We start from the raw sequence: 21,338 nt of genomic DNA on the forward strand, positions 1-21,338 counted from the left end.
ACGAGTAACGTAAAACTTTATTCGACTCCAAAGTATGTACCAGTGATTTACAAAGACCATCTTTAATACTACAACTTAAAAACAGGTCATAATTACATTGGTTTAAGATGGACATGTTAAAAACCCATTTTACAATATTTACCCTTCATAAAAATAATAAAAAAAAAAAACCAACCCCACAATGTAACGATATAAGTTATAAGTCCATTTCAGAAGCAAGAATTTGTCCCCAGGTGGCTAAATATATATATATATACACACACAAATAGATATCTGAGGTGTAAGTGCACAAGTGAAGGCGGTGTCGGGAGAAGGAGCGGTTCAGGTGAAGACGTGCTGCGAGGGGCAGGAGCGGGGCTGGGCAGGAGAAGGCCACCGGGGGCGGGGGGGTAAGGGATGGGACACCCCGACCCCAGCCACACTCTGAGGTCACTTCTTATGTCTCCCCTTCCAAGCAACAGCCTCGCGCTTCACCCAACAGCCCGGCTGTCTGTATCCACCAGCGCTGAGTGTGACTGCGGCGTGGGAGCGGTGGTTGTGTCTTCCTGCTTCCCCCCCAGCCCCTTTCGTTCCTTTCTTTTGATTCTTATAAATTAATCTGATGAGAAGATGCTAATTCTGTGAACAGAATTTTGTCCGAGTTCCCCCCGTGGAGCTTTTCATGTGGTGGTGGCAGGTGAGCCGAGACCACCCTCGGGAGGGAGGTTAAATGAGTCCTTGCTTATAAAAACACAAAAGTGACAGAATTAATCCAGTTTGTCCTAATTGCATTTATTATAAACCAGAAACTGCTGCCAGCCTTTAGCAGAAGACAGTCTGTGACTGTTATTAATAGCCTCGAGTGTTCTGTGAACTAAATCTACGTGCGTTGTGAGTGTGGGGTGAAGGGAAGGGGATTCAGGACGCGCTGCCGAGGACACTCGGGCGCTGTCACCACGTGCCACGAGGCCTGTCGCAGCCCCGTGGCCACCGGGGAAGGGCTCAGACCCGTCTCCGCATCCCGTTCCAATTTTTTGGTTCTATTTGTGAAAGCTGTCCCCGAGAGCCCCTTTCTCCCCACCTTCCTCCCCTGCCCTCCTCCCCCCCTGGATTGCTGCCCCCCCCCCCCTCTGGTTTTGGCCCCAGACTTGCACCTGCAGCCACTGGAGATCAAGTATGTTTGACCACGGTTAATGCTATCGAGGAGGTGACATCCGGGGCCCAGGGCGCGGTGGCAGCTGTCGGTCAGGCTGGACACGGAGGTGGCACTTACTTATAGCACGGGGCAACCCCTAAGGCCAACGGAGCCCCTGACGGTCCCGGCTCGCGGCAGGTCCAGGTGGCTCCGGTTAATCACCAGGTTCCTTATACAGCCCACGTAACGAGGCAGGGGAGGGATCGGTGACACGAGGCTGGCCTTGTCCGGCTCTGCAGAACGAAGAAGCAAAAGCAGCGTCAGTCTGGCTCGTAACAGGGCAGGGGACTCAGTGCCTCTATCCTGCACCTGGAACAGTCTCTCCCTTGGCTCCGGGGAGAGCATGGCTCCCAACTCACCCGGTAGCCCTCCCACGGAGAAGGTGGCCCTGGCGCTGGGTGCTGGAGGATGGCTGGGTCCCACCGTGTAGTTGCCTTCCGTGTCCACGTCAACCTGGATTACGTTTTTCCATTTGGTAACTTGGAAAGAAAACAAGAGTCAGTGGCGCTTCCTCACCCGGAGAGCAAGTCCTCCTCCGTTCTCCAGCCCAGACCAGTGCTGGAGCTGAGCAAAACCACTGGCCTGGGCCCGGCCTGGCTCCTGGAAAACACTCAGAGCCTGGAGAACTGCCCCAAAAATCTGTCCTTCGGCCACAGCAGCCACCCATAAAGCACCGGGTCCTTCTCTAGTGCAGAATCCTGCTAACCCTGGTCCCAGCTGTGGGCTTTGAGTCTTCTGGACACTCGGCCCCAGGGCAAATCCGGCTTTCGATTTCAGTAGGACACAACAGTCCTGGATAGAGCCGGAGCCGTGGGACATCCTTGGCCTCGCTGGCTGCTCCATCACCCGGGGAGACAACCCCTCTCTCCTGCCCACCGCACCCAACAGCACTAACAAGACCAGGCACAGGCTCTTACTAATCAGGAAATGACTTAATAGCACTGCAATCTTCCAAATTAAGTGCAGATGGGAGCTGGTAATTAGTACAGGTGGGAGCTGGGGTTTAAATACCCGAGGAAGGGCCCTCAGCTCCCCCCAGGAGATGAAGGCGAGTGGACCAGCGTCCCCAGAGCCAAGTGCTGGCTGTCACCTCACCTGCAATGCTGTGCCACTGCCCGTCGCAGAGAGATGGGCATGTCACCGATGTGGAGAACTCGTCAGCCCCAACGTTCGCTCTCACAGTGACCTGGTGAGTGAGACAAACCCAGTAGAGCCCAGTGGGACGGGCGGGAGATGGCCACTGCCTGTGGAACCTGCGGGGAAGCCCCCCTCCCAGTACCTTTGTCTGCTCCATGTACAGGAGAAGATGGTGGCTTCTCCTTGTGCCGATGTGGAAGATGAGGCCAGAGGCAGTGCGGGGACGGACCTCCAGTGTCACCTCCAAGTCCTGCTCGGTCACAACCGCGTCAGCTGGAAGAGAAATACCACTGGTGAGGAGAGGGACAAGGGACCTCCTCTGGGTCATGTCCCTGCTGGTCCCAGGGCTGCGGGAGCCAGCCCAGGCCAGTGTGGGGTACCGAGGACGATGGACCCGCCATCCGCAGCAAAGAAGACCCCGCTCTCCAGTACACCCTCATAGCATGGCGTCACCCCGAAGGTGTGTGAGGGGGCACCCAGGGGCCTCCCGTCCAGCTGTGGGTTCCTCAGGCAGCCGTCGAAGCTGGAGGCCGACTCAACCTGCAGAGAGAAGCCACAGGAGTTAGCGCACAGCGGCCAGAACCCAGCAGGCACGGCCCGATGCCACTGGACTGGGAACAGGCAGAGTTGGGGTGACGCCATGGGACCACCAAGCTCTTACCGGTACGTGAGCCTTGGCTTTTCCAGCCGGGACCCCCCCCACATATAAGGGGGTCCGGGCCACAAAGAGCCCTGCGGTGGCCACTGCAACACCCTGGGCTCGCAGCCCATCGATGACCAGCTGGGCTCGGCTCTGGTCTCTGCTGAAGAAGACCTGCAAGGACCAAAGGTCAGTACCAGTGCTGGGGGCTTCTCGGGTCAGGAGGGGACCTCAGCTCAGAGGTTCAGCCAGCCCTGGCTGTGTTTTTGCTGTCCCCTTTGGGGACAAGCCCCCACGGGACCACGAGTGTCCCATCCGCAATTAGGAAGCGGTGCCCAGAGCAGGGCTGCACCAAGCTCACCCCTGCAGGGGCACCTGGTGATGGGGGGAGCGACGTGGTGTGGGAAGGTCCCACCAGGCCCCAACCCTCTGCTCACCGTGTGCCACCGCCGGTCGCGGTACTTGTCTTTGCTGCGGATGCGCAGCCGGCGCCCACCGACGTCCAGCAGGAAGACAAAGCGCCCGTTGGAGACAAAGAGAGCCATGAAGGTGCCCCGCTCTCCCGCCACGTAGAAGAGCAGCCCGTTGGAGGAGTTCAGCTTCACCTCCAGGGAGAAATGGGACCTGTGGAGACACGGGGGGGTGACAGGAGCAGCCTGCTCTCCCGCTGGGAGGGACGCCTGCTCTCCAAGCGATGGTCCCCAGGGCTGAGCCTGTGTGGGGCGAGCAGGGGACGAGCCTCACCTCTGGCCAAAGGAGGCTGGGATCTCCTCGAACTCCCAGCGACTGCTCGGGGCACCCCCAAAGCGGAAGGTGCCCCTGGCTGCATGGGGCCGGGGGTGCAGCCGGCAGAGCCCATCCCGATCGTGGCGGCGGTCCTTTGAGGCGGGCCTGCCTGGCACCTATACAAGATACACCAAGGGATGGAGCGAGGGGAGCACCCATGAGGGTGTCACAGGGCAGATGTGCTCAGCGAGGGGGCAATGGTGGCATCTAGGGAGAACGGGGAGGAGGATGGTGGGGCATTTCGGCACCTGCTCGTACCTTGGGTTTCCTCCTGCCCTTCTTTGGAGTGACTCTGAGCTGCTGCGGCTGCTCACCCCAGGGACAGCTCATGGTGACGTTGATGCTCTCCACGTTCTGCTGCAGGTCCACCACCATCTGTGGCTCTGTCGTCCTACACACACAGGGAGAAGAGGTCCCTGTCACTGGGCCAGCTGGGAGATGGGAAGCGGCTGAGCCCAGCTCTCTGGAAGTGGCTCGGAGACGCTCACCGCTTGACGAAGACATTCCCGATGCAGCCGGTGAAGTTGCTGAGGGCACCCGGCGCCGGTGAACCCCCGAGCTGGAAGAGCAGCCGCCCGTCCTGCCGCTGCTGCTGCCGGCCGGGTCCAGTGCCCACCGCAGTGTCCTGCAGCTCGTCATCCACATAGAGCCGGACCCTGCGGGGAATGAGCAGCGTGGGCTGAGCGTGTCCCCGTGGCCATCGGCCTGCCATCACCCATGCTCCGCCACGACACGCACCCACGGGCATCGCTGTAGAAGGCCACATAGTGGGTCCTGTCATCTGCGTAGGCGTTTTCAGTGGTGACTTCGGTTTCCAGCAGGTTCAAGGCCAGCTGGCCCCTCTGGAGGGACACTCGGCACGTCCCCTCCTGCAGAAGGAATCACCCCATCGCTGCTCCGCAGCTGAACCCCAAGGAAGGGCCCGTTTCCCCGCTGCCCTCCAGGAGCACAGGACACAGATTTCACTGCGGATTCAGCCCCCGGCCCCACCAAAATCCCTCCCTTTTCCAAGAGGGAGCAGCCCCATCCCCAGAGCAGGAGCCACCATTTCTGCTCCACTGCCAGGACACCCGGAGGACTGCAGGTGCCCACCTGGGTGGTGTGGTGGTAGAGCAGCCCCTCGCGCTGGCTCGTCCGGAAGCTGAAGCCGCTGTAGAAGTCCCGCAGCCCCGGCACATCCTTCAGGGCCAGGGTCAGGTAGCCATGACCATGGACACTGACTGAGCGAGCCACCTGTGAGAGACACCATGGAGACAAGGTGAGAGCCTGGCCCTGGTGTCACAGGGGTGCTGGGAGGATGACAGAAGTGCTCAGGATCTGCCTGGTGCTGTGGCCAACCATGGGGAGCACCTCACCATCACCCCTCCGCACCAAGGACTTGGGGTTTATGCTTGTTTCTGTGTGATTGAGGGGAGATCAGGCTTGTCCTGGGGGGTCCTGTACCCCGTCTCCCCAACAGACTCTTTCCCCAGCGTGTTGGCCAGGTTGCCGGGGCTTTGTGCTTACCAGAAGGTCCGAGGTGCACCCGTAGCTCACGCCGACGGTGCTCATGCGCTTCAGGTCGACGTATTTGCCGAGAGCCTTCAAGCCCTTCATGCAGCCCCGGATGGGCCCACCCGTGGGGAAGAGGGCTTTCAAGCTGTGGGAGAATCAGGCGCTGTTACAAGGCAGTACCCAGCCCTAGTAGCCCTTCAAACAGAGTGCCTGGGAAGGTCCCGTGGTGGCCACAGGTATCTCCAGTGCCTCAGGCACAAGGCTGCTCCAAAGTACCCAGTGTGGCAAAGGAGGACTGTGTGACACCCATCAGCCATCATATTCTTCACCAGAGATGGAGACACCCTATACTCAAGCCCACAATCATAGGCAGGAAGAGGAAAGCTCCACCCCCGGAGCTCCAGCAGGGCCCCAATATCCCTGCATATGGCTGGGAAAGGGCCAGGGCCACCCCAGGGACACTGGAGAGGAAGATGTGGACTGTCCCACCCCACCGCAGACTGGACCCACCTGGGGGGCAGCACAGCCACGGGCACACCACCCAGATAGTAGGAGACAGCATTCTCCAGGGAGTTCTCCTGCTCCACCATGAAGATGGTGAGGCGCTCCAGCCGCACCAGGATGCGCTTCTTGTTATTCATTTTGAGGAGGAAAATCTGGATCTGGAGACAGAGCAGAAAAAAATGATCCACCAGCCTGGGACAATTAGATCAATCACAGAAGACAGTTCATGGCTCCGCTCAAAGACCACCTCGCAGGTCCCTGCTGTCATCCCCCAAAACAAGAGCCCCGGTGCCCCCTCTGGATGAGGAGCCCCCCAAGCAAGCCGGGCAGGCGGCCGCTCCCCCTTACCGCTTTGTTGGTGGTGCTGCTGATGGTGAGGGAGGAGGAGTTGCTGCTGGGTTTTGCCATCTCCAGGCCGGTGCTGAAGTCGTAGTAAAGCACCAGCTTCCCGTCCCGGATGGCCAGGCACAGGAACTGACCCTGGGGGAGGCAGGACGGACACTCAGCTCTGTGCCCCGGTGTCCAGCACGCAGCCTGACCTGCCCTTTAGCCACCATTGGGAGCAGGTCTCACCACCAGTGCCTTGACATATAACTGGGACAATTATTGGGGATTTATCTGCACAGGGATGGCACTGCCCGTCCCTGTGAGCCCTGACCCAGCTCAGAAGGTCTGCACGGGTGCTCTCGTTGTTCAGAGGAGTCCCTCTGGCACCAGACAAGTGACCGCCTCTGCTGGGAGGTCTGGGTCCAGCCAGCAAAACACTGGACCTCAAAGCAGCACTGCCATCTCCAAAGCCCTCTTCTACCCAGTGCCCGGAACTGGGAATGCCCCGGTCCACCAGCTGGGGGATGGATGAAGGCTCCCCAGGGCAGCAAGCACCTGCCTGGTTCTCCAGAAAGAAGAGGATGCCATTGTAGGAGACCACCCGGATCTCCTGCTCGAAGCGCTTGGTCGTGCCAAACTGGCTCTCAAACTTGATCTCTGCATAACCGGTGCCATCAAAGTAGGAGCCATCAGTCAACCAGGGGTCTCCTGTGGACTTGGACCTGAGACAAGCAAAGAAGAGGCCCAAGGCATCACTCCAAAGCCAACTGCCACGCTCTGGGGCAGCCAAGGGTGAGGGTAAGCGCCATGGACCAGAGCTGCTCCCAGTCTGGGTGCAATGCCCTACCTTGCACAGGGCTTTTCGGCGGTGGTATCCAGCTGGAAGGTGCGTTGGAAGTTGTAGAGGCTCACCACCTCCTCGTTCAGTGTGTCTAGCTCCAGGCACCCGCGGTAGTTGGGGTAGTGCAAAGTGGGAGGAGGCTGGGAATGACACCAGACAGTGTGGGCAAGTTTGATCCTGGCTTTCCCATGAAATCAAGGGTTTTCCCCTCCAAGAAGCTCCAAAGGTATCACTGATACCTCCTAGAAAACCGAGCCTCCCTCCCTGCTGCCTGTCTCACCGTGAAGCTGGAAGGGTAGCCACCCACGTAGAAGACCACGTTGCGCGGGTCAAGGTTGAGCAGCCCCTGCTCCCCCTTGGCCACACTGTCTCCCTTGGTCTCGTGCACCGTCTGCCTCTCCACGATCACCGACATTTGCCCATACTGCAGGATCCTGCAGCAGGGAGGGGTGGTTAAGACAAGGGAGAACCCCAAAGAAAAGAAAACCCCCTGAGCAAATGCCCTCACCACACAGCCCTACCAAAAAGGGGGTCATCTCCCACCGGGGAGCCCCACAGCAGCAGTGCATTGAGAGCACTCAGCGCTGCCGCAAGGCTGAACGGACCCCTCCATGGTGAGCTTCACCTTTCCTCTCCTGCAGGTACCCCCAGACCCTCCATGACACGGTAAGACACCATCTCCCTGCTAGTTTTTTTTGAGGTATCTCAGTGTTGATCATTTAGGGATGACTGGATGATGGAGTCCACAGTATCTCTGCAAGGCCAGGGCCTGTCTGGGCTTGAGCATAACACTACCTGCATCTTCTGCAGGGACAATCTCCCACTGAACTTCCTCGGGATGTGTCCCATCGGTCTCCTACCTATTGATGCTGATGGTGGCAAACTGCTCCCCAATATCCTCATCGACGGTTAGGGAGGCTGGCTCCTCATCGCCCAGTTTGTAGATCCAGTGCACTTTGCGGTCCTTGAGCACGATGCCCAGGTAGTCTCCAGTGGCCTGAAAGTAGGGGGAGAGAGGGCCACACGCTGGCATTCAGGACGGGCAGGAGCACCAAGTCATGCTCTCCCTGGGGCTCCCAGGGCCGCACTGGCCAAGCGGTGGCTCTCCCCATCCACCTCCAGCCAGGCTGATGGCCGCACCCAGGGCCTGTTCGTGCTCCCCACAAAGGTGGGGGAGCAGGCAAAGGGCAAGGGGCTGACATCTAGGTGTGATCCCCCCATTGTTGCCACCAACATGGGCACGCACGACCCCGTCTCACCTCCCGGCTGCCCAGGTACAACACGAACCGCCCCTCCTCTGCCCCATCCTGCCGTCGCTGCCGGCTCCTGGGCTCAGGGTTTTGGATGTAGAATTTGAGGGAGGTATAGGCTGCCAAGTCCTGCAGGTTGGTGGGCATCCGGACCTGCACACCTGAGCTGCCGTTGAACTTCATGGGGACTTTCACCTGGAGGGAGAGAAATCCAGACCCACGGCACTAGAACCACTGCTGCTGCCTCCCTCGTTGCTGCCAGTTTTACTGAGTCTCAAAGCATTTTCTGGAGTCTTCCTGTGAGGAAAGGACCCTGCCCGGTGGCCCCAGAGCTCTTCTAGATATCCCTTCCATCTGCATACTACCCTCAGGTGAGCCCTCATCCACCCTGAGCCCCTGGCACCCTGTGCAGAGCTCTCACTCTCCTGTGACCCACCTTGCTGGCGGCGTTCCTCGCCTGCGTGATGAGCTGCCGGATCCGCACAATGTTCTCCGACACCGTGGCGTTCTTGTTCCTCCTGTTCTCCAGGCTGCTCAGCTTCCCCAGCAGCAGCGGGATGGTGCTTTCCAGGCTGGACACTGGGGTTGGAGAGAAGGCAGGGGGTTTTGAAGATCAGTGAGAAAGCTCAGGTAATTTTGAGATATGCAAGTCAAAGCAGCAGCAGCTGGGAGCAGAGTCACAGAATGACCCCCTAAATCCAGCAGCCTTGATGGGGGCGTTGTGCAAATGCTCTAGAGCATGCCATCTCCTGCAGTAACAATACAGGTGACACACAAGCTGCAGGGAGAGAAAAAAATAAAGGGCCAGAACTTAAAGCACTCAGCGTTGGCTGCTGCCTCCCTCTATCTTGGCCTGGAGCTGCAAAGCACAGCTTTCAAAAGCACGGAGCTCTCTGGGGACATCTGTCCATGCACTGGCTCGTGCCAGACGCAGCCCGGGCAGCCCAACACTCACCAGATTTCCCGGCGTCCTGGACTGCCTGGTTCAGGTCTTCGTTTCGAAGGCCTCCGTACTGGTCTTTCCACTCATCCAGATTCTTCTTCATGGTGCTCAGGGTATCTTCCACTCTTGCCGCTGTTTCGTTGGCCTCGGCAGCTGCTACTTTGGCATTCTGGATCATCTCTTTCGTGTCCTCTGGAAAGTAAGGAGAAAAATCTCTGGGATGGCCAGGAGCGGGGAGGAAGTGCCCTTGGATCACAGCCTGGGCAGGAGGAAAGGAGCAGAGAGAACCAGCCAAGCTACCCCAGGACAAACCTTGCTCCCTGCCCAGCATGTCCTGCACAGACTGAAGCTGGCTCAGGAGCTGCTCCTTCTTCGCACGGAGATCAGCCAGCTTGTCCTTTGCTGTCTGCAGAGTGCCTTTAATAGCTGCAATTAAAGAAATGCATATGCTGTGTGTCGGATCTCAACCCAGTCTGAAGGACATCACACCCTGTAAGAAGCCTCTCTCACCCCCGTTGAGTTTTCTCTGCTCTCTCCTCACAGCCTCCTCCAGGTTGCTGCTGTTCCTCTTCAGCTCTTTAGAGATGGCCCCGAGATTTTCTGATATGACACTCTGTAAAACAAACATGCGCTGCCCAGGACTCGGAATTCAAGTGTCCGGCCCTGACTGCACACAAACTCCCCACGACACGTACCGTCAAAGCCTCGCCGGCTGCCTCATCGGCATCGTGGGCTGCTCGCTCGGCCTTTTTTACAGCTTCAATGATGCTGGCGTAGGCGTTGGAGGCATCGATCGCCCGCTGGATAAAGCCATCCTGGTTTGTGCCCTGGATAATGCTGTGTTGGAAGATGAAGCCATCAAGATCATACACTGCTCAGGCTAGGCTCTTGCCCATGTCCCCACAGATAGACCCCTTTGGGCTCCTCATCACAACATGTGTTCCAGGATAAAGCTTTGGAGATGGTTCCTGCTGCTCCCCTGCCATGGTGTGGGGCTGCAGTTTCCCACCCCCAACTCTGGTAGGAGATGGTCAGACTAGTGAGTGCGAGGACCGGTGCCTCACCTGGACAAGTTCCTCGCGAGCTCATCCAGGAGACGGGCATGTTCCTCCGCCTGCTCCACGATAGGGATCTTGCTGCTGGCTGGGGAGAACTTCTTGACCCGCTCTGTCAGGGGCAGCTTCGCCCCATCCAGCAGGGCTGCCAGCTTCTCGTACGCCTGCAAGGACACACGTCACTCATGAGGGCTGCCACCCCCTCGCGCTCTGCCTGTGCTGAAGCCCTTCCATCACTCACCTCCTTTGCACTCTCCATCTTCTGCAGGAAGTCCGAGACCTGGGCCAGGGAGTCCTTGGCCATCCTCAGGGTCTCCTGCACCAGCGCATGCTGCTTCTGGAGCTCACGGCTCTTTTGCTAGACACAGAGATGTGGGGTGAGACACCAGCAGGGCTGGGGTGGTCCCTGCCTCGCTGCATGGTGCTATGGGACCATGTGGTGAAGCTCTACCTGACTCTCCTCCAGGTTGTTGCGGTTCAGGCTGTTCAAGTCCTCTGTCTGCCTGGTTTTGTTGACGGCCTCATTGAGGGCATCACGGAGATCCATCAGCTGGGAGCTGTGCTGGGCCAGCCGGTCCCGAATGCTGGCCACCAGGTCCTGGTTGGACTCCCAGCGGGCGTGCAGCTCGCTCTTCACCCGGTGCAGCACTGAGGACCAAGGACATGAGAACTGTTGTAATCCATCCTCCTGTGTCAAAGGGCTCCTTCTGTCCTTGGCTGTGGAAAAGCCTTGTTCTGGTCTCACTTGGCAGGAATCAAGACCAGAAGTGACCATCTTCCATCCCTCCTCCCTCCTTCAGCCTGGATAGCACAGGATCTCATCCAAATTATCTCCAAACCCCCAGTGCTGGTGACAAGGATGGGATTTCTTTCAGAAAGACACCCAGCCATGCCTGAGGGGCTCCAGCTGATGGAGAAACCCCACCTGAGGCCCATTCCAGTGCTTGATTACTTCCCACTGTGGACAAATTAACTTATTTCTAGCAAGAGCCAGTTTGTAATTCCAGCTTCCAGCTGCTGAACTATGTTTTGCCACTGTCTGTTAGTCAGAAGCACTTGCTCCTGCAGCACCAGTGTGCCCAGTTGTGCAGTGGGGCTTGGAGTGGGAGCACAATCCCAGCCCTTGCTCCAGCAAGGGATGTCCTCAGGATGGAAGAGCTGCTGATGTGGTGAGTTGTTACGCTGAACCCCTTTCCTGGGACAGCAAATATGACAAACACCGGGTGACTTATTCACAGCTGCAATAATGGTAACTCCTGGTTCTCAGGGTTATGGCTTTGAGTCATCAAACAGAACTACCCAGTCTGTACAATCTGCTCTAAAATTCACCTTAAGGGAAAAGGAACCAAAAATGGAGTGTCACAGGGGACTCTAAACTACTGTAACACTTTTTTGGGGGTGCCTGCTCATTAACAGCACTCTCCAAACGTGACCATGATGTGTAGTGTTGGCACAGGCTCCAAGCCAGGCTATCAGGAATGGACAGACCCAGTAGGATCTGTGCCACTGACTCACACTTCTGAGCCTCCTCATGCTCATGCCTTGCCAGCTCCTCCTGGCTGCCCAGACTCCGCTCCTTCATCTCCCGCAGCATTCTTTCCACCTCGGCCATCTTCTGCCGGAACTCCTCGGTGGAGGTGGTGCTGGTGTTTGCTGCCCCAAACCTGGCCGTCTGCCGCACCAAGTCTGCGGAGAAATCCACATCCCCCATTAGCATGGACCAACCCAGGTCCTTCACAACCCCCTCGAGATCTTTCCTCTCTCACATCACCCTCAACAAACTGCACCCAGCTTTCACACAGGTCCCAGGCACCCGAATTGCTTGACATCACCCAGAGGTATTGCCCCACTTTTCTCTCTCCTTGGCTGCTACCAGTAACATGTGCTACGTCCCAAGCACTGGTTTGTGGCTTTACCTCCTCTCCTAGATCCAGTCACTGCCTGTTTTGCTAAATCTCTCCTGAAGCTGTAGTGCAGATTGCCCCGGTTTTATGCATTTTAATAACATTTGTGCAATTTTAATGTGTTTTTTTCCAAAGATTGCATTGAGCTGAACAGCTGGGACTCACAATAAGCCTGGTCAGAATAGAAGTCAGAATTCTGCAGGGGTCTGCATTTAATTTTTATTTCCCCTTGTTTTCTCCATGGCTCTTTCTAAGTGATGCAGTACTTAATGCTGTCTGAAAGCAAGAGCATGGCATTCCCAGCAGGAAAAACCCCACACGAGAGCCCTCTTTACCTACCCACGATGCCGTTCTGAATGCTTCGCATATTTAGCAGGAGCTGCTCCCCCCTCTGGTAAGTCTCTCTCGTGTGCTGCTCGATTCGGTTTGCTTCTCTGTGAGTCATTGTCATCTACGACAAAAACCATTGGTTTAGCTGAAGTTTGAGATTAGGTTTTATGCGATTCGTCAGTGGGAAAGGTGTTCCCAAAAGGATTACAAGGCTTGGGAATGTGCAGCTTTTGAAATTCTTGAACTACATCTCCTCCAACAGCCTGTCCTGTGCTGCTCACCTACATTCATTTGGTGACGGTCTTATTTAGCACCTTTGGAGAAGCACAAGCAATAAATGCAGCTCCAGTGCAACAGGCTCTGGATCCTGGAACAGTCCCAAGACCACAGAGGACAGCACTGTCCTGCACTCCTAACACAGGGGAAGCCCCAGAGCCTGGAGCTAGGCCCACCTGGGGTCTGACCAGGACATGAGAAGAGACAGAGGGCTGCAGTGTGGCTGTTCAGCGCGTAGGCGTGTAGACACACACATACACAGAGGCAGTTTGTCCACGCAGCTGCCCAGGGACGTACATCGAGTATTTTCCCTCTCCCTTAGATTAGGAGCCAACAGTTTATAAATCAAATCAAAACCAATCAAAACTTGCTCAGTTTGTAAGTTCTCTGAAGACACAACCGGTGTTTTTCAGACTATACAGACTGCATCCTGCAAAAGGCGTTGCTGTCCTGAGGCCTCCAAGGACTGTTACAACAAAAAGGGTTGACTCGTTTGCTGTTGGGGTCCAGGCTCTCCCTGCCACAGCACGGATACATCCAGGATCGACCTAGATATTTATGTTTCTTCCTCATACGCTCCTTCTATAAATCACATTTTACTGAATTTATTTTTACTGGCTAAAGTTGGAGCTGCCTCAAAAGCAAGTAATAAATCAAGAAACAACCATAAATATCACAAGATGTTTAACAGCCCTCCAAGGGAGGAATGCAGGTAATCTAGCTTGGGCATCTAAGTAAGAGACCCCGACACCCAAGCCTAGTGCCGGCTGGGCAGGAGATCCGTCCTGCCTGGATTGGGCTCCTCAACAGCCTCCAAAACACTCATTTTAGGTAAAAGGAGGGACTCGTGCTCTAGGAAAGGAAGATGCAGAAATATCCTACTTTGTGCTGCAGCGCGTTCAGGTCCTGTGTGAGGTCCACGCTCTCATCCTCCAGCTCATCAGCCCTTTGCCTGACCTTGTTCCTGGCTCTCTGGTACTCACGGAGCTGGTTCTGGGAAAGAAAAAAAAAAAAGAGATAAAATCATGCAAACGGGCCAGGAAACATGGGCAGAAAGTGATGTTAAACCTTCCACGTACAGCGACAGTCACCATAGTGCTGTTGAGGCCGTGGAGACGAGCCCAGGCGATGGAGCTGGCGTTGAGGTTGACCAACTGACTGCGAATGGAGGGGAAGGACCTCTCGATGCTCTGCAGATCCTCCAGCAGCAGCAGGACACAGCTGTCACACACTGCCGGGGAAACGGAGCCGTCAGCACAGGGCCCTTCCCGGGGCTTCCCTCATCCCTTTCCCCCCAGGACCGCAGGACACAGACCTTCACACCTCACGCTGTCCGGGCCGTTTGCCACTGGGATCTCGTGCTCACGTGCGCAGACGTCGCACTGCTTCCCTGTCAGCCCGTTGGAGCACGTGCACTCCCCGGTGCGCGGGTCACAGGAGCCCCCTCTGCACTCACACCCTGCCGAGTTTAATAACAGGGAAATGCCCGTGGCATCATTTTGTGCTGTTACCACCCGAGAGAGGGCAAGGAGCGGGTTTATTCCGCCTGCGCAATTGCATTTCTGCTTATCCACATGCTGGGGGTCTCCCTGTGCGATCCAGCAACGTGCACAGGACCTCAGAGAGTAGATTGTCACCTTTAACGATTTGACAAGCACACGTGCCACCAAAGCCTTGTCCCACTCCTCCACACGCAGGACCCAGCACCCAGGACTCACTTGTACAGCCGCTCTCGCTGAAGCCCCAGTAGCCCGGGGCACACTGGTGACAGCGCGAGCCGCTGACGCCAGGCAGGCAGCTGCACTGGCCCGTCTGTGCGTGGCAACTGCTCCCCACAGCACCGATGTCACAGTCACACCTCCGGCAGCCGGAGCATCCCTCAAAGCCATAGTATCCCTCCTGGGGAGAAGCAGGACAGTGGATACCCTGTTCAGCAAGAGGGCACGTGTCTTCCCTCCTGGGGCAGGCTGAGGCAACGTGGGACCTCAGCCTTGCTTCCTAGGAGTGTTTTTACCACCACAAAACTCGTATCAACACAGCAAAGATGTACGGGCAGATTATACAAACCCAGCCTTAACCATTTGGCTGCCAGCACCGCTCTGCTCATGGGCCTGGGGACATCAGGGCTGTCCTTCGTCCCCGTGCTCAGGACGGGCACCATCCCAGCAGGCAGGTGACCCTTACCTCACAGCGGTCACAGTGCTGGCCTGTCACTCCAGTCTTGCAGAAGCACTGGCCAGTTCGTGGGTGGCACGAGTCAGTCCCACAAGGCGAACAGTTGCACTCTGCCAGGGAAAAATACACCCAGTTATACAATGAAGAGCTCCCTCAGCCCCTCACAAACCTTATTCCCGATGGAATCCTATTTCCCCCTTATCTATCCCAGTCAGAGCAAAGACAGAGCCTCTCTCCTCTTGGATTTGCTCCTCACGACAACTTCCTCCCACACCAGCTCCCTTTTGTGAGCTGCAATTTGGCCGCTGCTCCTCAGAGGGTGATGAGCAGCTCTGGGAGGGAGGGCTGTGCAAAGCCCCACTCCCGAGGGAGCACCAGCACCGCTGCTGCAGGAGCTGCTCGGGGTCCAGCCGCTCCAGCCTGGGGGCGGTTTGACAGCTGACATTCAGGGGTGGATGGAGATTGTGGAGTTGTGATGCTGGGGGGCAGATTTTGGAGTCATTTTTTTTCTTATTATCATCTTTAGAGAATGCCGGCAACGTGTTCAACCAAGTGTGTGACCCGCTGGGGCGACGCACAGCCTGGCTAAGGTGCTAAACACGTCCAGTCGGTCTGTCCATCCTCCCCCCGCCGGCGCTTGCTGCCCGCCCCACTCACGTGTGCAGTTCTTGGCCACCACCGCCTCCCCGTAGTAGCCGGGGGCGCAGACCTCGCAGCGGGTGCCGGCCGTGTGGTGCATGCACCCCGTGCAGGCGCCCGTCAGGGAGTCGCAGCTGCTGAACAGCATGTTGGGATCCGTGTTCCCGCTGCAGTCGCAGGGCTGGCACGAGCTGCCGATCACCAAGGGATTGCCGTAGTACCCTGGGGCACACCTGGAGAAATACGGCAAGTTGAAACACAGCCAGGGCACCGAGGGGGATCCCTGCACCATGCTTGAGTTGTGCAATTGTAAGAGCATCCAGCACTTGGAGCTGCTGCAACCCTCGGGGATCTCAAAGCACTTAGTGTTTTGCCTCGTGGTACCTCAGAGAGGTGCCTTTATCACAGATTACAAGTTAAGGCAAAGCACAGCTAAGGAGTACACCCACGGTAACACAATATACCAGCAGTAGAGACAGCAATAGGGCATTTGCAGGCTGAAAAGGACCGAAAGAAATCCTGCCAGAGCTAAGCACAGTGGGAGCAGAGCCAGCCCTTTCCTCTGCAGTCTCTACTAGGACTGGCTGCAAGGGACTAGTGCATCTGAGGCCCCCGAAACATGGGTGCCATCACCCTTACCGCTCACAGTTGGGTCCAGCGTAGCCGGGCTTGCAGAGGCACTGCATGTTGGAGCCCTTGTGGACACAACCGACGGCAAAACTGAAATGATAAGGGATGAACAGGAAGGTGCAGTTACCCCTGACGTGGTGCCAGGGCAACCGATCACTTGGCCTGGGCTGCTGGGGCCTGGGCTAAGAGGCCACAGACATGGTTTGGGGCCATGGACAAGGCTGGCACCGGGACACCCGCCAGTGCCCCGATGTGGTACAGCACGGTTCCCAGCAGTTAAGCAGTGAGACCAAATATAGTCCCATCCAAGGGCACTTACTTGTTGGAGGCAACTGAAAGAGGGCACGGACACCCAACACACTGCAGGGGCTCCTCGGCAGAGCGGCTGCCCATGTAACCATCCTTGCATCGCTCGCAGTGGTCCCCCACCGTGTTGTGCTGGCAGTTCTGCAAGGAAAAGGCAGACCACGGGCTCAGCACTGACAGCAAGAAATGGTGTGTTCCACAAAGAATTCCTCACCAGATATTCTGGATGCTTCAGTCTTTCCTCTTTCCCAGAATGTCACCCCGAGCTCACCCTGAGCGGGACCACCCCTGAAGTGGCACCTGCAGCTAATGGTCCAATTCAGGCATGGTCCCACTGGCTCAGCTGGTTTGTGAAGAGCTTTTTAATTGCATGCTACAGACCTTACAACCCCAAAATAATCACGGTGTTTTACTGTTTACTTACAAGGCATATCCCAGAGCCCGGCAGGCACTGATCTGAGTGGCCGTTGCAATGACACGGGATGCATTTTCCCAGAAAGAGCCCCTTGGTGTCCCTGAAGTAACCTGGAGCACATTCCTGAGCAGAGAGAAAAAGATGGAGATACGAAAAACAGCCTGATATATTCAGGCAAAGAGACTAATTTAGTTTCCATAACAGAATTCCCACAGGGTTGTACTGATGGAGAAGAGATTAAAAGCAGCAACAAAGATTTTTCAGTGCAGCTTCTTCCTGCTCCTCATCAATAGGAGATAACTGACCAGACAGAAGGACCTGCTCTTCCAAGGTACCACATGACTTTATTTTGGTCTGCATCACCTGAATGGTTTCCCCATCGTGCCTCTTCCAAGAGGACAGATGCAGCTAATCCACTGCTCCTGGCCACCCTGGGTGAGAGGGGAACTGGTGTGGGGGAGCCTGGGAGATGTTGTTCCTTCCTCTGGCACAACCTGAGCTTTAATTTCGACTGAGGCCCTCAGGGGTCGGCTTGGAAGCTGGTACTTTGGCACCGCTGCTTTGTACGAACATCCAAACCCCACGGCTGCCACCCACACCAAGCACAGGAGGTGGCTGAGGCCCCAAACAGCGGCTGTTTGACCTCCCTCTGCGTGAAGTACCATGTTCCTTTTCACCCCTACCTGGCAGGAGTCCCCCTGGTAGTTAGCTGGGCAAAAGCACAGCTCTACGTTGCTGGCGCGGATGCCCGTGGCTGTATCTGTTGCCATCTCCAGGACCACGCGGCGCAGGGACACGGATGAAGAGAGCTGGGAGAAGAGCGCCCGGATCTGCAGCTGTTCCAGGTTTGCCAGCACCATCATGAGCTCCTCTCTAGACACAGGGTTGTGCGTCTCCGTGTGCCTGAAGTTGCTCTAGTGAGAGAAGACCTGATGTTACTGGCAGGAAGCACAAGCACCTAACATCGAAGCCCAGCCTTCACTTCCCTGCTGCTGGGATGTCTCCCCTTAGCACAGGTCTAACAGCCCTGGTTCTTCACAGCCAGTTCTGCTGCAACAAGCAGCACCTAAAATACTGAGCTCAGAGCATTGTTCCCCCTGTCTACATGCTAGTCTTGTCTTTTCAGTACCATCTGAGCACTTGGTACACACTTATGTGTTCAAACTCACCTCCACCAGCTGCAGCTGGCCCTCATGTACCTCCCCTGGGGATGGGTAGGTGCCTTCCAGAAACATGATGCTCATCTGGTTTCCCTGGGAAAAGCAAGGAAGGTGTCAGTCACCGCCTCATCCTGCTTGTGCATTAGCAGGGGGCTCCAGGGAATTTTTCCTGCACCTTCAGGATCACATCTGGGCGGGACTCCATGGGAATGAAGACGTCACCCCTCCGAGGGTCAGAGTGAAGCTCATAGCGCAGGTGCCCACCATAGGAGGAGACCTACGGGAGAGACAAATTGCCTATGTTGCTGCGAGTCCACACCGCTCTGACGAGTCAGAGCTCTCCGTGTTCAATCGGAGTGTGAGCAATGCCCTGCATGTCAGCAGGCATGCTGCCGGCACATGTGTTGGCGGCACCAGGGATGTCCATGACTGCTGGTCCAGCTGCCACCGCACTCTTACCTGGTCCCCGAGGTAGGAGCTGGGTGCAACCCAGTAGAGCTCTTGGTAGGCATCTGGGAGGTTCTTGAGATCAGCGCGGACGAGCTGCTCCCGCAGGCTCAGAGTTGTCGGCACTTCCTGGCGGTCGCTGCTCAACAAGAGCCACCCGTTCATGTCGACAAACTGTGGGGGAAGAGTACATCTTCTAGTGGAGCTACAGGAAGTATTTGGGTGCTGATGCTCCAGGAGAGCAAGTCCCAGAGCAGCAGAAAGGATGATAATGGGCTCACAACCTCGCACACATCCTGATGAAGCCACTGGAAAGCTGAGCACCACCCTTGCCTCCCACCCGGCACAGTCCCCCCATGCTATGACTTTCCACCCTCAGACCCCAGAGACCAGGAAAAGGGGCTGAAAGTGGGAAACGGGAGACAAAGATAACCCTCCTCACAGTCTGTCTTCCAGAGGGGTAGGATTAATGCAGGACAGAGACCTGAGGGCAGCAGGGAGTCAGGTCGATGGGATCTGGCGGCCCCTGGTCTCTCTCACCTCAGCTCGGTGCTTCTCAGCACTGCGGCAGCGATCGGTGGCACCGAAGCAGAAACACTTGGTGCAGCCCTTGGGGTTGCTGGCATCCAAAGAAAATGTCCCCAGGCGGCACTGGTCACACCTTGGGCCCTCCACATTTTCCTGAAAGACAAGCAAAGCTCAACAGCGTCAGCAGCTTCTCATGAGGCCTCGTGAAGGAGAGAGACGGCTGTACGAGCGATCAAAGTGCCGTAGTATGATGCTGAAAGATGATCAAGCAGTCCCTGAACACGTTTGCTTGCACAGAATCCATCAAACATTAAATTCACCTGGAGAAAGCACTTGTGAGCCCTGCAGAGGGGCTGGAGCAGGCAGCTCAGGCCCTCTTCTCCTCCAGCCCTGCTCCCTCCCAGCACACAGACACCTCCAGCCCGAGCAGGAGAGTCCAGCCAAGGAGAAAGGCACTGCGTGAAGGCATCGAAGGACTGACCTTGCAGTGACACTGCCCTGTGACCGGGTCGCACACGCTCGCTTCGGTGCCAGCCTGGTGGCAGTCACAGCGCCGGCAGTTGGGGTAGTGGTAGTAGCCCGGGGCACAGAGGTCACACTGTCGCCCGATGATATTGGGTTTGCACCTGGATGGGACAGAAGAGCCTCAGCGTTAGAAACCTCTGCCTTGTGCTGCTGTGCCGGGAGCAGCCGGGCTTTCGGAGCTTCACCCGCACTGGCACTGACACAACGTTGATGAGGATTTCCCCATCCTGCACGTTTGCTCCCTGCTGACGTGCCCCATCACTCCGGCAGGGACCAGGGATGCTGCCAGATGTGCCCGGTACCAGGACAGGGCTCCCTCACCTGCACTGCCCGCTGTCCACGTCGCAGCCTGGCTCCGTCAGCTCCTGCACGCCGGGCCGAGAGCAATTGCAGTCCTCGCAGCCGATGAGGGGGTGGCAGCCGAAGGTCTGGGGCTCGCAGACAACACACTCTGGCTTCAGGGTGTGGGGAGGGCAGATGCACTGCCCCGTCACTTCATCGCAGAGACGCGTCCCGCAGTCGCAGGCTGGAAGGGGCAAGAAAAGAGGCTGTGTTTTGGGAGAGCATGACCCAGGCAGCCCAAGGAGAGCACAAGGCAATGGATGCAGAGCTCAACTGGGCTGTTTTCATTCAAGTGGAGCCATTACAGGGCTGGAAAACGCAGCCGTTTCCCAAATCAGCCTCAGCCCTGCAAGAGGCAAACCAGCCGAGTGCTGGGAAAACAGAGGGGAAGACAGGACAACTCACGCCTACAGTTGGGGAAGCCCCAGTAGCCGGTGGCACAGCGGGAGCACTCTCGCCCGATGACGTTGGGCTTGCAGGGACACTGGCCGCCGAAGGGCTCGCACTGGCTGCCCCGTGCCCCTGCCTCGTGGCACCGGCAGGGCTGTGCCCCGTTGTTGTAGAAGAGGGACAGTGAGATGGCAGAGTCGCGGCAGAACCTCGATGATGTGCTGGGGCTGCAGGGGAAGGCAGGAGGAGTCATTGTGCTGCACACCCCCACAGCCTCCCCACCACCCCAAAATCCAGTAGGATCTTCTGCAGCAACTGGCACTGGCTTAGCGGGAGCCCTGCGAGATCCCCCAAATACCCACAGGTTTGGTCACTGGATCGGGAAAGCCTTAACCAGATCCCTCCCCTGCCACGTGTGAAGGGAACAGGTTTTTGCTCCCCGAGGGCTGTGCAGGCTGTAGACAGTGGAGCAGCCACCCAAAGCCAAGGGTCTCACTTGATGTAGAAGCTGTTGACACCACAGCTGCTGATGAAATCATAGGACTTGTCCAGGGGTTCTTCCTGCAGGTACTGAGAGCTGTAGCTGTCCTCAGGCACCACAAGGATGTAATCCTGTGAAGCAAGGATGAGATGGGTGAGCCGGGCTCCTCAGCTGAGCCAGCCAGATGCAGTCCAAAATGCACCCTGAACTTCTCATCAGCCCATCCCTTGCTGGGACAGAAGACAACACACAAAGTGCCCAAGTATTGGAAAGACCAGAGACCACTCTCTGTTGATGTTTGTCCATCAGGTTCCATTTAATCTAATGCTCCCCAAATTCACCGGAGTAAAAAAAGGTAGAATACCCCAAAAGGGCAGCACCGGCTGTGCTTCAGCTGAGGGGCAGGCCGTCACTGTCATCTTAAATGTCTAGATATGAAGGCATCTGGGTTCCAATTCTGTCTTTCAGCCATTTATCCAAATTTTGGTAAATCTTCTAGTCCTGTTCCCTAAGAATAACAAGTGCTACCTGCTCCCATGACGAGACCTGCCTGGACAATGCTATAAAATGTTGCTGGGGCAGGAATAAGGCCTACTCTGGATTATCACAAGCTACACATGCAATGCAACAGCTTCGATT

The 21,338-nt window shown here is 56.8% G+C and overlaps 1 protein-coding gene across 1 annotated transcript in view; it reads right to left on the reverse strand.

Annotated features, from left to right (window-relative positions):
* Window positions 1-2: 2 nt before the first annotated feature.
* The window catches only part of LAMA5 (laminin subunit alpha 5), a 91,620-nt gene continuing 70,284 nt past the window's right edge, over window positions 3-21,338 (reverse strand). The window contains exons 33-80 of the mRNA XM_074156845.1: window positions 20,715-20,830; window positions 20,234-20,445; window positions 19,808-20,012; window positions 19,443-19,587; window positions 18,974-19,114; window positions 18,446-18,607; window positions 18,162-18,263; window positions 17,996-18,079; window positions 17,510-17,740; window positions 16,836-16,949; window positions 16,425-16,552; window positions 16,115-16,195; window positions 15,494-15,708; window positions 14,846-14,946; window positions 14,380-14,560; window positions 13,977-14,120; window positions 13,741-13,892; window positions 13,544-13,654; window positions 12,395-12,506; window positions 11,667-11,837; window positions 10,603-10,799; window positions 10,393-10,509; window positions 10,161-10,315; window positions 9,792-9,933; window positions 9,607-9,709; window positions 9,409-9,522; window positions 9,109-9,288; window positions 8,590-8,732; window positions 8,163-8,348; window positions 7,764-7,900; window positions 7,184-7,337; window positions 6,910-7,043; window positions 6,622-6,784; window positions 6,084-6,215; window positions 5,742-5,893; window positions 5,244-5,376; window positions 4,830-4,970; window positions 4,476-4,606; window positions 4,226-4,393; window positions 3,996-4,128; window positions 3,696-3,853; window positions 3,389-3,575; window positions 2,973-3,125; window positions 2,692-2,851; window positions 2,454-2,584; window positions 2,270-2,360; window positions 1,534-1,653; window positions 3-1,407 (exon numbers count right to left, since the gene is read on the reverse strand). Of these exons, the coding sequence (XP_074012946.1) occupies window positions 1,253-1,407; window positions 1,534-1,653; window positions 2,270-2,360; window positions 2,454-2,584; window positions 2,692-2,851; window positions 2,973-3,125; window positions 3,389-3,575; window positions 3,696-3,853; window positions 3,996-4,128; window positions 4,226-4,393; window positions 4,476-4,606; window positions 4,830-4,970; window positions 5,244-5,376; window positions 5,742-5,893; window positions 6,084-6,215; window positions 6,622-6,784; window positions 6,910-7,043; window positions 7,184-7,337; window positions 7,764-7,900; window positions 8,163-8,348; window positions 8,590-8,732; window positions 9,109-9,288; window positions 9,409-9,522; window positions 9,607-9,709; window positions 9,792-9,933; window positions 10,161-10,315; window positions 10,393-10,509; window positions 10,603-10,799; window positions 11,667-11,837; window positions 12,395-12,506; window positions 13,544-13,654; window positions 13,741-13,892; window positions 13,977-14,120; window positions 14,380-14,560; window positions 14,846-14,946; window positions 15,494-15,708; window positions 16,115-16,195; window positions 16,425-16,552; window positions 16,836-16,949; window positions 17,510-17,740; window positions 17,996-18,079; window positions 18,162-18,263; window positions 18,446-18,607; window positions 18,974-19,114; window positions 19,443-19,587; window positions 19,808-20,012; window positions 20,234-20,445; window positions 20,715-20,830 (6,978 nt within the window). The 3' untranslated portion in view covers window positions 3-1,252. The remainder of the gene's footprint in view (window positions 1,408-1,533; window positions 1,654-2,269; window positions 2,361-2,453; window positions 2,585-2,691; window positions 2,852-2,972; window positions 3,126-3,388; window positions 3,576-3,695; window positions 3,854-3,995; window positions 4,129-4,225; window positions 4,394-4,475; window positions 4,607-4,829; window positions 4,971-5,243; window positions 5,377-5,741; window positions 5,894-6,083; window positions 6,216-6,621; window positions 6,785-6,909; window positions 7,044-7,183; window positions 7,338-7,763; window positions 7,901-8,162; window positions 8,349-8,589; window positions 8,733-9,108; window positions 9,289-9,408; window positions 9,523-9,606; window positions 9,710-9,791; window positions 9,934-10,160; window positions 10,316-10,392; window positions 10,510-10,602; window positions 10,800-11,666; window positions 11,838-12,394; window positions 12,507-13,543; window positions 13,655-13,740; window positions 13,893-13,976; window positions 14,121-14,379; window positions 14,561-14,845; window positions 14,947-15,493; window positions 15,709-16,114; window positions 16,196-16,424; window positions 16,553-16,835; window positions 16,950-17,509; window positions 17,741-17,995; window positions 18,080-18,161; window positions 18,264-18,445; window positions 18,608-18,973; window positions 19,115-19,442; window positions 19,588-19,807; window positions 20,013-20,233; window positions 20,446-20,714; window positions 20,831-21,338) is intronic.

Source organism: Numenius arquata, chromosome 12 (assembly GCF_964106895.1).
Source record: "Numenius arquata chromosome 12, bNumArq3.hap1.1, whole genome shotgun sequence".
Classification (NCBI taxonomy): domain Eukaryota; kingdom Metazoa; phylum Chordata; class Aves; order Charadriiformes; family Scolopacidae; genus Numenius; species Numenius arquata.